The following is a 16,767-nucleotide window of genomic DNA, read 5'->3' as shown; positions in this document are numbered from 1 at the left end:
TTGACGGATTGGACCTGCCTGACAATGATATGGTCATATTGTATGGTTTCCTCTGGTTTAAAGAAAAAACGAACAAAAAAAAAACATGGCGGCATCCATTTTTAAACCAGTGCATGTCCATCTGTATGACACCATATATTCAGGGGTTATAAAGAATGAGCTACTTCATTCTTTAGGATTAGTTAGTCATTAACACTGTTCTATAAATGATGTCAGTCAGTTTATGAGCCAGTGGATATAAACTGATCTCATATATTATAGCAATCCATTCCCAGCCAAGCTGACTATATCTTTATAAATAAAAAGTTGAATTTCTTAGCCGTCATACATAAGTTGCTTTTATAGATTCCACTTACATCCTGAAACAAAATATGAGCTGAGGGTATCCTTAGATCAGCTACAGATTCATGCTGTGGTATTTGAATATTTATTTGTGTTTCTGTCTGACTGTTATCTTCTCCACATTATTCTCTGCCTTTCACTCTCCCCCTCACCCACCTGCATCTATTGACATCTGCAGAGTTTGGCAGGTTGATGGTGTTTTGATTCAGAATCATTTGAAGAAGGAATGGGCGTACTTTTAATCCTTTCAAGTGAGTCATGGACTATTATAGCAAGTGGTGCATTTCTCTTTTTGTTTTCCAAAGTCTGAGATACACGGGAAAACTGGGGCACTCTGCCAAGCAACACTAAGTATTTTTACAGGTTTATTAATGCATTTGTCAAAAACTATAGCTCTGTGTGAATTACCCACAACTGGAGGGTAGTGTACATTGTTTTATCCGCTGAAAAAGAGTTAATGATACATAACATCTTTCTAGTGTTAGAGCGAAATAATATTTCTTGAGTCCATGTCCTTTTCCCCCTTTCTTTTTCAAGCATAAGAGCTTTTGTCACTGCTGTTACTGGTCGACCTGCTTTAAATCCAAACTTTCTCCTTCAACATCTGTCTGTCCAACATATTGGGTGACTTCAGAAAATAAATGAAAAAAACAAACAAACAAACAAAAAAAACAACAACATACATTGAAGTGCATTTTAGATTCTAAAAAGTAGCTTGCAAAAGTCTTGGATGAAGGCAATTCCCACAAAACAAAAACAATGCATAATTTAGTTCATCCATGCAGTGTAGTAAACAGATCGCATCGTATTTCCAAATATGGTGTATTTCAAACTGAATTTGTAGTCATTGTGGCAAATCATCCTCTTGTGCTCGCTCCTCGATTACGCACTGGGTGGAAAAAGTAACGGCTGATATTTTAATTGAATTATGACACCATGACAGGCTTTTGAGCACGAAAAATAAATGACAAATGCCAACTTCAGAATTCAACTGTAAATGGTGAATGGGGACCTCATACACATTAGGGAATATGTCTAATTTATGCCCCCCCCACCTCCAAAAAAAAAAAAAAAAACCCACAGTAGAAAACATGCTGATGATAAATCAGCAGAATGAGTCTCTCACTTTACGGCTGTGAAGCCATCCAAGATGGTTCAACAGAACACTTGGCATAACATTTGAAATAGTACGCTGTCGGCGATATGTTTGAATTACCACGGCTCTTGTCTTGTGAGGAAAGCCGCTGTCTGACAACAGTACAGATGCCTTGAATCAGAATAAAAACGGGGAGAAGCCTCGTGGCCTGAGATAGTATTAATGTGACTGCCGTTGTGGCTTTTCCATCACGGCATCATGTGACAGCGACAGAACATAAGTAGGGGGTACACGTGAAAATGCGTGCTAAGTGAAGAATGAGCCCTGTTATTACACGTGGCTGTGACATTTGTCAGGTGCCGTGGTGTGATGCATTCATCCCACAGCAGTTTGTGACTCATCCAAGCTGCATACGATTCCCTGTTTGTGATAGATGGAAGCAGCTGCAGTCATACAGTTTTCTTGAGATTCATGTCTTATTAATCGATAGCCCCTAAATGAATTAAAGACAGATTACAGCCTAATTTGTGTATAACCCATGGCCTTAGAATATACATAATTGCTCTTAGTTGAGATGAATCAATGCCTATTCCCTAAGTGCTCTGTTTCTCTGTGGGCAATCTTCTGGAAGGTTGACTTTTAACCCGCTCAGCAATCATTTGATCAGCTGCTCAAAGGGAAAAGTACTTTACCATGATGGAAGATGATGCATCTCATGGGTTTTATCCTCTAATTAAATTGGAAATAAATATTCTATATTTATAGCACATGCATACCATATGCACGTAAATATGCTGCATGCATTAATCATTTACCTCATGGGATACATTATATGTCCTTTGCCATCTGTTTTATCGTGTTGTTATCATATTTTGACTTATTGGTTATTTGAATGAAGTAATCATCGTCAGAGTTTTACTTTTTTTTTTTTTGTTTTTTTTTTTTTTACACCTACCAGCAGTTCAGGGTCACCGGTTAACCTAAATTTGCATATCTTTGGATTGTAGGAGTAAACCAGGCGCAGAAGCAAACCGTGCACCTTCCCTTTGTCTTTGCTTTCTGTTAATATGATAGTTTCATGATTGATCGAGTCATAAAGTTGATGTTGTAAATGACTTTAAATATATTCGCTATGAGCTTCCCTTAATATGTGACAGTTGAATGTAGCAAAAGTAAATTTCAGAAGGCATAGCCAACTTCAATCTTCTGGTCTCTGTGGATACTTATTGACTGTATGGCTGTATGTTCAATCAGACGCCTCCCTGGTTTTAGTGAATGGAGTACAATCTGCCTGAAAGTGTGTTTTATATTTAGTAGTAAATTTATATAACAAATTAAAACATTTTGCTTTTTTTTTTTTCCTCAGGTGATCTTAAAATCTTTTATGTATTCAGACTCCTTATCAATTCTGCTATGTTGTCTTTTCTTCTGGATCAAGTTCAAGTGATTAAGAAACAAAAGAAAAGACTTGTTTTGTATGATTTTGATCCACTTGCCCTGCCTGTGTTTCTCTCCCATTCTCCCGCCCTGTCCCTGTCTCTCTCTCTCTCTTTAATATCCCAGTCACTCATTACTGGATCATTGGAACATGCAAGTTGAACAGCTGCAAATGGCTTTTCTAGCTTCCACAGTGCAGAACAAAATTATTATTATCATCACACACATAATGCGAAGTTGTTTTTACCATTTGGCACTTTGTTGACGCCACTTGTTGCATTCTGATTATTTTGCACCACCGTTCACTTCTGCCCTTTGCTTATTTAATGTGTCATAAGGCTGATGCACATAATTACAGGACCAGTTGCTCCCTCCATGAAATGTAAAAGATAGCAACTTCTGTTCTATTCATGAAAGGATGATCATTTCAAAGAGGAAGAAAGATGTACTCACACTCAAAGATTATCTAGTTTCAAGATTTTAAGTACAAATCCAACAAGCCATTTTTGTAGCACATATGATTTTGTCAACTGAGAGGTATTGAGTGGTAACAGATCTCAAAATGATTTCACTCTCTTCTGATCATAGCAGGCAAAGAAATTAAATATTGATTCCTGGTGTGGCAGAACAGGCTGAAATTACCCATTTTCTCTGCTCTCTCGCTCCCCTTCTCCCCCTGTTAACTTCCTGTCTTTATCTTTCCTCTCACTGCAACACTTTTTTTTTTTAAACCTCTATTTTGTTATCCTCCCAACATGGACACACACACACACACACTTGTACTGTATGTTGGACATGAGACCGGCAGCTGATGAAATGATGCTCCATCTCTCAGTATGCTCCCACTTTGTGACTTAAGTGGTAGTATATATTTTTTCTATATATACTATATATTTCTTTCTTTCTTTTTTCTAAGACTTCAGAAGCTTTAAGGCGTTGAAAATAAATTCTGCAACTTAAGGTCACCTAGAATTCTCTGTGAAGCAGCTGTATATTCTCTCAAAGTTTGATGAAAACAAAGGAGAAAGGTTGAGGTAGGTTTTCATCCAGCACAAGAATCTCCCCTGGCAATATAAGATAGGAGCCAGAGTCAAGGGGACTTCTATTATGTAGACTGGATCCGTATGACATTCACAAACTTAATTTGGACTGTCACTTCCTTCCAATATATATGCTGTATGAACACAGAATATTGGTCAACAGAGTGCAACCTATTTAGCCTTTTCTATTTAGTGTCAATAATTTACTATAATTTCTCTTTATTATTTCATTAGATGGATCCAAATTTATATATGTGCATGCTCACAGATCACCTGATGGAATATGGATGACTTTCCCAGGTAAATTTTTGGGTGCACATATTAGGGAATGATAGAGGACATTTTCAGAAAGATTTAAGGATTATGCAACTTTTCATCAAGGTAAATTCATATGTAGAACTTAATTCTTGTCATAAACCCCCATGAATACTTTTAGCCTGCCTGTGTCTGTTTGCACAGTCTGATAACAGACACACAATACTGCAACAATCACTGGGTGAAAATGATACGCAACACAGGAGAAAGAGAGTGAGCGATATATTGAATGTTGTATTTTTTAAAGAGCAAATGGTATCAAAACTATGAAGGAGGGTCTTTATAAGATATTTGAATGACAGTAAAATAAAAAAAAAAAAAATCTTCTAAAATGCTCTTTCACGTTTCAGATTTCAGCACAAAGAAGCACAATAGAACAGCAAACACAATAATTCTTGGAATATTTACTGATCGCTGTGGCTGACACACATGCATGGGCTCATACGGGCCCTATTGGAGGGACATTATGATTGGTCAATAGCTGTGAGCTCTGAGTGCAAAGTAGCACAGACGAAAATCAATCAGTAATTTCAAGTCTTCATATTTCCAGTCACAAGCAAGTCTCATCCAATTTGTTAAATTTGTTGAAATCAGGTCCAAGTCATACTGACTCATGTCAACACTTGTGATCAATGGTGAGTGGTGTTTTTCTTCAACACCGACTCCAGAGGAAAAACTGTACATCTATTTAATGTGTTCAATCGTGGGTACAAAGTGGACAGTGAGAGTCTGTCCAAAGGCATTCTTGCTTGCAAATTGGATTGCTCAGTTGTGACCAGAACAAAGAGATCAGAGCACATTACTCCAGTTTTAAAGTCTTTACACTGGCTCCCAGTCAGCTACAGAATAGATTTTATAGTTCTGCTATTGCTCTACAAATCACTGATTGGTTTAACTCCAGAATACATGAATGACATATTAATAGAATATAAGACCAGGAGGGCTCTGAAATCTACTGACTGAGGTCAGACAGTGGAGCCCAGAGGCCAAACCAGCCATGTGGAATAAATTGCCAATAGAACTAAAATCATCCCCAAATGTGCATATTTTCAAATCCATGTTTAAAATGTCTTCTCATGTTCTTAAGATTTTAATGGTTAACATTATTTTATACCATACTCATATTTTATGCTCTATTTTAGTCCAGTTGTTTGAATTACTGCAGCCCGTTCCACCTACTGTAACTAGCTTGGCCTCTCTCCTCTGACCTCTCACATCAACATGCTCATGCTCACTCCATGTTGTTTGATTTTAGCACCATTGTGTGGAAACTCTAATGCTTTTTGTGGGAAAAAATCTCAGGGGATCAGCATTTATAGAAACATTCAAACAAGCTCATCTGCCACTACCAATCATACATTGGTCACACTCACCAAGATCCCATTTTTTTCCTGCTATTCCAATGTTTCTGGAGCACAGCTGTGGAATAAATACCATCACATGGCAGCAAAATCTTTTCTAACTTCAGACTTCAATCTTCAAAGCCTTTAAGTGGGTTGCAGTATACATTGGTTGTGAATTGTGAATAACTTCAAGGAGTGATAGTCTTCCTAAAATGGCGGATGGCAATGCAGTCGACGTCCCAGGTCAGATGTGAGTCCAAAAGGTCCAAGTCTATCAAAGCGCATGCATACAAAGTAGATGAAAGGTTTAATCGGGTGACTCAATTAGCCGATAATGATATGACATTTGGGGATTACAATTAAGTTTGATATCTCTAACTTTTTTCTTGGGAAGGTCGTCTTTGGCTGAATCTAAATGTCAGTATTTCCAAAATAAAGCTCTTGTCAATAAACAAATGACCATGATGTCATGTGTTCAATACAGTTGCAGAGATACTCACTTTTAGCCAAAGTATTTATTTTAAATTCTATTAGAAATATATAAATGTGATTCATATTAAAATGATTATGATTTACAGCCACAAACAGAGCTTACTTCATGAAAGCATTGATTTGATGTCCCTGTACTCAATGCCTGCTGTGCAATTTCTTGAGTAACAATTGTGATTATGGTCCATTTCCATCAAGGGCTTTCTGTTTACTTGACCACTAAAGAGTTAAGTGGAAGTGTTATAATTTGGTGTCAGTGTGCCGGAGTATTTTTATAAAGAGGGTTTTCTTGTGTTTTTTCCCCTTTTTGGGGGGAGGGCTTGACAGCTGTGTTCAGAAAGAGGAAGTGAGCAGTATGTTGAGTAGATCAAACTGGTCTTTTGTCTGTTTTCCCACCAAAGACAACTTGTATTTCAATGAAAACATGTTTCCTGTGATTAAGTGCATTTTCGTGTTTACTTTTCATAGATGAAAAGAAATAAGAAATTTTGTTTTTCTTTGTCTATCGAGCCATGATGACTAAACACTACAGGCTTCACGCGCAGCTCTTTCCGTGACTTCTGCGTTAATAGGGCGCTGCAAGTAAAAAGAAAGTTAACTATGCCAAACTATGTTGTTATAAGTCTGTGTGCAAGTTCTCCATTATGAATCTCAATCGACTTTTAAATTGTGCACACACGAACAAGCATTTATTCCCACTCTGTTAACTCCCACAATTAGCCATAAGTGGGTAATGAGATGCCCTTCATGAATATTGACATGCATGTAAATGTTTTTGTCCTTCCAGTCGTTTTGTGGGCGTAAATAGAAACGTGCTTTACAAAAGTCTTTGTACTGAGGTGCTCATTTATAGGTTAAAGCAAAGTTAAAGGTATTATTTACTGGCCTTCATTCAGTCAGAATGGAAACGTGTCACAGCCTTAAACAATAGTAGAAGCTGACAACATTGTTCTCTCCCATTGACCAGAGCTTTCTTGCCTTGATTGAACCTTGATAACAGGGAACTCTAATTAAATGCAATGTGACGGAAAACATGGCGACATCAGGGACAGTTGTGATAAGCTTCCAGCTGATTTACTGTTGTGTTCTGTTTCCATCCACTTTCCTCCCTGGCTTCAGATGTTTTCCTTGTGGTTCTAACAATTAAGAATAACATTAGAAAGCAGTCAAGCCAGACAGAAAGCTGCATGCTTGCTGCAAGGAACTGTGACAAAAGCTCAGATTGTGGCCTCCCGTAGTTTCTTATTGACTTCCTCCTCCTTTGCTCCTGTTGTAATTACTATGGCTACTTGCTAGCCAAAGAATAAAACGTAAAATTGATCTCACTTAGCTGCTCAGACTAGACAGTCTCCACCTTTTTGACCTTCTGTAGCTTCTCTAATTAAAAACACTTGGCTGAGATAGTCATAGGAAGCTCACAGATAACTTAAGTTTCTAGCTGATGCAACTGCAGCAAGTAAGTGACTGCGTTCCAAAGATTCTGCAAAAATATTATTATTCAAGGGCACCGCGACTTTTTGTTTGTTTGTTTGTTTTTGTTGTTATTTTGTTTCTTTTTTTAGATATTGAAGATATCTGACATAATTACATGTAGTGGCAGAATGTTTTTTATGTTGCCTCACATGCATGTGTGACATGTACACATGCATTTGTTTGAGTTGGTTTCTAGACCACATTATGAACACATACATAATGGAAACGCTGAAGTGTCTAAATGCCTACTATTCTCGGAAACGTCTGGTCACTCCCCACTCTCTTGTTCCCACTTTTTCTTGTCGGCCTCTTTGCCACTTACAGGTTGAAATAAAGGCATAAAAAGCAACCCCCCCCCCCAAAATGTGTTTCACAAAACAATGCATTTTTATCATAAAACTAGTGAGTTTTAGCCCCGTGTTAACAGGAAGCATTACAAGACTACAGGAGAAAAGTTAAGTTTTATGTGAACCTCCTTTAATTTATCCCAATGGCTGCATCTTGTTAAACTCTTTTGACAACTGCAATTTTCCTGTCTCCCTGTGCTTTTCCTTTTTCCTCTTCATCTTGCTCTTCGTTAGAGACAGCTTCTGAGTTGCATCCGTGGCGGGAACTGCCCCGGACCCAACGTCAGCTCGCTGCAGTTGCCTGGAGATGTGAGTTTCTTTGCCAACCAACTGGCTATTCCCACAGTGGAGTTCGCCTTCGAGCAGACCAAAATGGAGGAGGTGCGTTGCCCTGGCTGTTTTACTTCCACTGCTTTAATTTTGCCTGTCAATGACCCTCTTACTCCGTTAGATTCATTTTATGGTGAGATTTATGACTGGAGAGTAGAAGACTCATTCGAATACATGCGAGATACAGTCACATTGTGAGTCTAACAGAAGGTTGTGAATGGATTTATACTGTGAATGGATATACTGCTGAGTTTGCCATAGGCCACCACTTGTTTATCTTCAGATTTAATTGGAAGTGAAAACTTTCTTGGTGAGCACACACACACACACACACACACAGCTGTCAGCAGCCTGTGCAGATCATATGTTGACAAAAATAGTCATCTCTTAAAATAAAAGACACCTGCAGTGTGTCGCTGCAGTAATTTGTCCACTTGACACGTCGGGGATAGGATGTGATAACAACCATCTGCAGCTTATAAAACTAATGGTATTATTTTTGCAAAATGGATTATGTCTTTATACAAGCAACAAATACACATCACATGGCTTACAAATTATGCATGCCCCCATTTACTCCCATTAAAAATGCAGTATTGATGTTTGTTGTACTGCCTTGGGGTGGAAACAGAGATTTAGCCCAAGCTAAGTCAGCCCACTCAAATTTGGAACTTCTGGCTTGGCAACTTTTAGCTTAATTAGTGCAAGAGATCTTCATGATGTTTATCCACCCTCAAGGCATCCTTGCAACCTGAAAATAATAGGTAGTGGAGGGTGAAATCCACAGCATTGGCTTTATTTAGGAGGGACAACAAAACTGAATAGGGAATAGATTCTGCGTTACAGTACAGTAACAACAACATTTAGACTGAACTGCAGTGGTACTGATCAGTGGATGACTCCAATGGGTCCCATATAATCAATATAATGCTGATGGGGAGCCCTCAGAATGACACATCCTTAAATACAATGATGCTGAATGTAAATTTTTAAACCTTGATGGACCATAAGCTGCTAAACATGAAGCAAAGTTATACATTTCGACCTGCAAGCGTAATGAAGAGCTAAAGTCCAGAAAAGGTATTTCATTTATTTATTTATTTATTTTTGCAATTGGGGGCATTGCTGTAAATGGTGTTGGTGTTAAGTAGCTAGTTAAGTCCAGGGGTAACATTAGCGGTAATCATGCAGATGACAGGTTGCCCTTTGGTCGTGAAGGAAATGTAAGCAGCAGTTTGGCTTCCACTGCACAAATGTATTCATGAAAAATAGGGACAATATTAAGTTAATATTCTAGGTTCCTAAAGTGAAATGCTAAAAATATATATATATATATATATATATATATAATGTTCCATTGCTCATAAGTATGAATACAATTGTACTGTAATGTAAATACTATAATTCTATAATTCTAACGTACACATTGAATGGATGTGGTTATTTCTACTACGTAACATGCAGGAAACACCAAAAGCTTGAACAACATCTTTCTGCCTTTTGCCTCTTCTGTCCCAGGCTAAGTAAATTTAGCACAATTGTGGTACATGACTCATAAATGAAGGTCTTCGGGCCCTGAGCCTCTCATTCACTTGTCCCATGGTCGCTGTGCAGGCTCAGTGTAGAAATGAGTGATTCGTTAACACTCATAACTACGGGTCTCCGGGTCTTTCGTTCATTATTGACGTGGTTACAGCAGTAACATGACCGATGATGTTGTTATTGGTAAGGAGAGCTATCTGAAGTTAGCACGAAAGTTCACGTTAGCTATGTAGCTATAGGAAGGATGTTTAATTTACCTTTGCATTGGAACAAATTCAAACACCATGGGTCTTCAGTGACCAGGTAAAAGTGACCAGCCAACATAGAATGGGATTTTTTTTAATCATTCGCTCTCCTACCAGCAAATGAAGTAATCAGTCATTTCAACTTCAGTGAGCTATGGCCCAAAAGGGTGCTCAGTAGTTTAACAAAAGAAAACTTGTGTATTATATGCCAAGTGAAGCAAACCATGTTGCCCTTCAGTGTTTGAAAGCCGTGTTTTTTCAGTCATTGCTCAAATGACAGCTACAGCACCGCATTATTTGTTCTTTGCCATTATTTCTGTTGGGAGATTAGTTAAGCAGACAGATCTTTCCAGCAGCAGGACCTATCGATGGCTGACTATGAGAATGGAAATCAGGTGGCTTTTATGAATCTGGCCCTTGAGCGCATAACTAATCAATTTCTGGTAATGCAGGATTACTTCAGGATATACAGGTATATGTCTCGGTGAGGTGCAGCTTTCCAATATTTGGACAGTTTTGCCAGCAATACAGAGAGAAAAAAAAGTGACGTGCAAGCTGAGGCAGTTAAGGTGATTAATCTAAGCCTGTACATATGGCTTGAACTACATGATCACCTCAAGAACATTTTCCGCCTCTCTGTTCTTGGTTGTTCAATAATCCAAACAGACCTATGGGACCTACTGCATTTGTAATTGTATTCATTTATCCTGATTTGCCTGGTAAACAGAGTTGTGATGCTGCTAATGTGTTAGGAAACCACCAGATGTTGTGTCGCGGTGCCACGGTGTTCGTGACGGGAGTGTGGTTCGTTGAACATTTGTTTACTCTTATAGCATCTGTTTTTCCTCTCAATTCATGAAACTTTTCTCATCTGTGCAGTCATCACACCACCCTGTGATTATTCGCCCTCTGCAATCATTTTCTAAAGTTAGTTTTTGGTTGTTGTTGTATTTTATTGTTTTGTTTTTTTGTTGTTTTTTTTTAAGCTTTTTATACAGAAAATGATACAAGCTGGAACTAAAACCAGGGTTGCCCATGAAGACCTTGCAGTTTACTGTTAATAGCGCCTGTGCTCAACCCGTTCCACCACCAGCGCCCCCTTGTTTGTTTTAAAAAGTTGTTGACTGAAGAATCACAAAGATGTTGACCATGATAGATGAGATGGCATCACTTAAAAAAAAAAATGCTGGGGATAGCTTAGCTTTAACAGATAGAACGATCGCTGTCTTGACAATGGCATTATTATTGTTTTCTCCCCCTCCTCTCTGTGACATCCTTAAGCTGTTTGTTGACAACAGCGCCATCTGAAATGTAACATCGCATAAAGGACAGCGCTACAAAACGATTGGTATTAGTAGATCTAAGCCCCGCCGCAACATCAGCTCACTGAATTTCTTCTGCCAGTGCATCAGCCAAAGCTATAATTCTCCCACCATAAGTAAACATTTCACTTCTATAAGCTGTAATTTAAATCGTTGTTGTTTGAAGACAAACGCGACAGAAGCTCAGAATAATTACCTTTTTTAGTTGACCTTTTCCCCCCAGTGTGACCTCTGACATTGAGCTCTCTGTGGCACAAAGAAAGGGCAGTTTAATCATCCTCTTGTTTCGTCTCACCTGTTTAAGTTTCATTTTAGTTTCTTATCTGAAATCTACCTTTGCTTAATAGTTTTAGTTTGCCATTGTTTCACTTTTTGATGGAGGTCAGACCAAATCCAAAACAAACCCCTGAAAAATGCAATCAGAACCAGACATGTATAAATATATTTTCAAAAGCCCAATCTGGACTCAAGCACAGTCTGACCAAAACCAAACATACCCAGTGATAATTAGACTGAAGTCAAAACACAATCAACTTGATCAGACCCAAACAGGGACAGCACAAACACTGGCAGCATGATTTAACACCAGTTATTAAGCAGTAGTGATGAAAAAATTGTTGTAAATATCTGATGTTTCTTTGCAAACCTTTTGCATGAATGCTTCACCTTAAAGAGATGCTAAGTTTGAATGGCATCAATACACTGCACCACTTGCTTACATTTAGTATATCCTGTGGAAATAAACAAAGTTTATTTTCCTGAATGAACTAACTGAGATGAGAATTTACTGTTCTGTAACCGGCCACACTTGACATGCACTAGCATGTTCCTGGCTATTGCCGACTTGCCCAAAAGGTGAAAGCACATGTTTAGCTAAGAACACATGTGCATTTCACTGCACCACTTCCTGGTGTGACACGGCTTTAGAATGAATTTTGTGGCTGTATAACAGCTTTTGCTTTCGCTGCCAAATGCCTTTAATCTAGTTCCAAATGTCAGACAATGATTATGTGGGAAGCGCTACTTGCAGAGATACTTTCCATCTCACGGCGTGATTTAGTATTACCCACATTTTCTGCTGAACAAGTGGCAGTGGAGTGGAAAGTGAGATGCATATTCCACATACATCCTCAAATATGTCATTCAACACATATTTGACAAGATGCTTTGAAGATGGTGGCAGTTTCATCATATCGGTTCTTAATTTATTATTGGCTCGTGCAGCAGGAATGCCGGTTTATTGCACCACTTCATGATGGCACTCTATCCATTTCAAATGGTGTTTTTTAGGCGCATCTCTGGGCTGTAAAGTGCAGTAAATGGAGGCTTGTTAAATGGTATTAGATATTTGTCAGTGCCTCCAACTGTCCTGAAAGTCTGAAACTGATGAGGAATGACAGAAAGATATTACGTCTGCAGCTCACTCTCCTCTGCACAGCTGTTAGGCCCAACTCCCGTTGGTGCTTCAAATGGTGATGATACCAGGGAGCAGTCAGACAAGCTGAGGCACACCAGCACACACCCACATGTTGGATGTATGCAAATGCCTATCTGCCTATCTCTCACTTGAGCTAATTCAATGCACAACCTTGAAGATGGGGATGACAGTATGAATCAAGTATGTGAAGGAGGAAAGGTGGGGGGAAAGGGCAGCTGTCTGTGCCAGCAGCAGAGGGAGGAGGTGAACGTGCCAACCGTATATCACAAGAACAACGTACAGATGATATAATTTAGACTCAGTTTCGCAAATACGACCCATGAAGACAAGGAAATCATTGATTACTGTATATTATAAACAGTGAGGCCCAAGCCAAGGGCTCCCACTTCTGTCGTTTTTATTTTGAGCACCAACAACATCATTTATATCAGTCTTAGTATTTTTGGCTGTCGAGCAGTCGATCATTCCTATTAGTCTTTATTCTTACACAAGAATTCAGTAATCATCACAAAATACAAGAGCACATAAACGTAAAAATACAACGTGCCTTACCCACTGGATGGAAGCATGAGTCTGAATGAAGACTCCTGTTTCTCTGGGTCAGATAAATGTTTGAATAGGCAACAATGGAAGGAGTTTATCTGAAGCAGTGAACAGCTCATGTGGCAAATCATTGCTGACGAATTATGAGGGGCCGGAGAAAAATGTTATTCCTTCACCAAACTACTGCTCTGATAAAACAAATTACACAATAACAAGCACAATAGAACACAATAGAAGAAAACTGAAACTTTCAAGGGTGTTTGGAAGACTCACTCACGTGAAATGTACATTACTTTCAGGGCTGTGGCGATTCTTTTTCAACCAACGCCTTTGATATGATTACCTTTATGTAATTCAAGGACAGTGTGAAAAATGTATGAGACTCACAACTACCACACAATGCAATGGAGTGGGTCACCTTGTTGCTGGAGGACAGACACACACACACACAGTGTCTATAAAATTGCATATCTGAACATTTCATTTGGATGTAGTGGCCAAAGCAAGAGAAACTTTGGTATGTCATTGTCATAGCTTACTTTTTGCTGCACCACCGTGGAGAGAGTAACTTGTTCTGCACTTCCCACTAACATAACTTTGAGATTTCAAGTCTGGTTGTACTCCAAAGAACATTTAAATGTTAAATTTGTGTTGTTTTTATCCCCTAATCTGTTTTCTTGGTGGTCAACTAATTTCCATGTAAACAATAAAGTACACACTCTTACAGCTGCTGACTAAGCAGAGCTGATTTATTGGTAGATGAGCTGTTTGGTCCGGTTAACATTATTGAAGAACTTCATCAGCACTTTCTGGATGTCCAGAACTTAATTTCTTTCTCCAAATAGTTCCGAAAACTGCTCACAATCTTTTAATGACGCAGCAGTTTGTTTATAAAAGAATTTATTTATCATCGTATCCCTCTGAGTCACATGAAAAGCTTTTTAACTTTATTTTGAGACCAGTGTTATTTTTAGTTCAAAGTACAACTGTGGTTGCACTGCAAAGGAGAGTGAGCAATATATATGATCAAATTTCAACTTACCATGAACTTTTAAAAAATGAATTAATGGATTTCAAAGAAGTAGCAGTCTGTCAACAATATTTTTTAAAAAACTTGCTGGTTGCTGCTTTTTCACAGCACCTATAGCAGTAAGATGTTGTTTGTTGGATTAATTCAAAATGCACCATAATAACTATGTTCTATGTTTGTGTCCACCATTTTGACTGTTAAACTGTGAGTAAAATGCTCCGCTCTGCATTTTTTAAATAATATGCCCCTGTAAACTGTACTGAAACCCCCCCCCAAAAAAAAAAAAACAAAAAAAAAACAACAGAGACCTTTGTCAAACATCTTTCCACCCAGGTGGAGAGCAGCGGCTGATTTAATGGTTTGACATATCACACACGTGTTATTATTCCTATATGAAACATCGCTGCTGCTGTCACTTCTTCTTCCCGTCAGCCTGATGCATTTCAAAACCTCACTGAACAAAGATTTACACTAAATCAGCCTCATCTGAGAGCGTGTGTAACCGACTGTGGCTGCAAAAAAAAAAAAAGAGTAGTTGCCAGATGTTACATCATTACCACTGTACTCTGAGAAAGAACTCAGTTGTAAACTTAAACTCGCAATGTACAGGAACTTATCAGCACAGCTGACCGCAGGATTTGTCTTATCTAAAATCCTAAAAAGCAGTAAGTTATGAATAGACAATGAGGTGCACTGACTATTTCAGATTTTCCAGTATTACAAAACCCAACCAGTCTTTATGTATGCTTTATTATTATAAAAAAAAAAAAAGCTGTAGCTAATAATGTTTTGATTGTAACAGTAAGTCCAAATTCACCTCATTGCATTTTTTTTTGTTTGTTAAAGTTAGCCCAGATCCATTATTATGACTTTATTCTCTCCCTGAAACTCCACCATAGTTGTTCAGATTAAACATGGCAGGTGAAATAAAACGCTGTGGGAACTCGACTAATCAGAAATGTTCACCCCTGCAGGCTACAGCACCGAAGTTCCTGGGCCACTGAAAGTAAATCAATGGAACCAGGAGCTTCATTTTTACTCTGGTTCCACTGGTCCGAACACACATGGTCCCTCACGAGGTTTCTACTTTCTGGGGAAATACATCTTTACATGCACTATTGGCCTCCCAAAAGGATTCTGCATGGCTTCTCTAGATTTGAGAATAAATGTTGGTTAACTTGTTGACAAGTAAATCGGCTTTTTGAGATGACTCCCCATGATCTGATGTTACTGTCCTGATGTGCAGCTGTACACTAGATGGATCTACATGGATCAACATGAGTCCTATTCATGACTAGCATTAAAATAACCCTTTGTCCCTGAGCCTTTGTCATCCAGTGCCATGAAAAGAAAGCCTATCCATCCCAGTTTCAGCATAATTCAATCCTTTACTTTCTCCTTCACTGCACAATCCCTCTGCCTTCACTATCAGTTTTTTTTTTTTGTTCCCTGAGCATCCAGTCCTCCTTCTCAATCCTCAGTGTCTCACTCCTTTCACTATCTTCTTGTGGGCATCATTTATTCTCTTTTAACCAGGAGAATAAAGACTGTAGGAAACTTTGACCAGAAACTGTCACGACTCATGTTTAAATGAAAGTAGATTTTATGATAAACATCCATTTATTCTTGTTTCCTCTCTTGAGTCAGTATCCTCCTGTAACTTCCAAGGCCTGTCGCATATGCCATGAATTCCATATAATAAAGATTAATGTTGGCCCAATAAGGCAAGTAAATTCTATTCTGCTAATAAAAAAAGTAGGCACACTAATTTAATGGTTTACCCTCCACTGCATCTCTTAGTTATTAATCTTCATCACTCCTCTCTCATAGTTGTCCTCTTCGGTATCTTCCCCTCTTTCTGCATCATCCACACCACTTTAATTGGAAATGAAACATTCCCTCCGTCGCTCTCTCTCTCTCTTCCAGTCCTTCTTCTAGTTGAGTTGCACTCTCTCGCTCAAACATATCCGCATAACACACAGCGGTCTTACACACCCTCAACAGATGCTCAGTCCAATCAAGTGGATTAGAGGTTTAGTATCGGTATCGATTACCTTCTCAGAAAACAGATGCTGCCAAAAATTGAACTCAGCCAAACTCCCAGACTCTTCAGAAGCTAGAGGACAATTTTGCGCTCTTCAGGCTGCATTCGTACCTGGCATTCATCATCAGGCATCTCCACGTCTCTCAAGTGACTGCCCATGATTAGGTCATTTATGAATGGATTTCTCTGGTAGTAATGTTATCCAGGCCATGCTGGGAAATGTACATAGAGGTGAAATGTTGGCGTTTCATTTTTTAATGATCGCTGTAATTAAAAACTTACAGATATTAAAGAGATTTTTTTAAAACAAAAGCATTACTTTACTGCTTTTAAGCTGTCAGATGCGTTTGTCTTTCTGTTTCAGATGCAGGAGAGAGGGACTGAGGTTGCA

The 16,767-nt window shown here is 38.6% G+C and overlaps 1 protein-coding gene across 3 annotated transcripts in view; it reads left to right on the top strand.

Moving 5' to 3' along the window:
- naaladl2 (N-acetylated alpha-linked acidic dipeptidase like 2) overlaps positions 1 to 16,767 on the top strand; it is a 308,720-nt gene that overhangs the window by 216,066 nt on the left and 75,887 nt on the right. For 2 of the 3 annotated variants that reach the window (XM_029500986.1, XM_029500988.1), the window contains exon 13: positions 8,117 to 8,263. The exons of the other annotated variant lie outside the window; for it this stretch is intronic. In XM_029500986.1, coding sequence (XP_029356846.1) covers positions 8,117 to 8,263 — 147 coding nt within the window. The remainder of the gene's footprint in view (positions 1 to 8,116; positions 8,264 to 16,767) is intronic. 3 annotated transcript variants of the gene reach the window in all.

Source organism: Echeneis naucrates, chromosome 4 (assembly GCF_900963305.1).
Source record: "Echeneis naucrates chromosome 4, fEcheNa1.1, whole genome shotgun sequence".
NCBI classification, from domain to species: Eukaryota; Metazoa; Chordata; class Actinopteri; order Carangiformes; family Echeneidae; genus Echeneis; species Echeneis naucrates.
The sequence above is the reverse complement of the archived record's forward strand: the minus strand, read 5'-3'. Positions and strand labels throughout refer to the sequence as shown.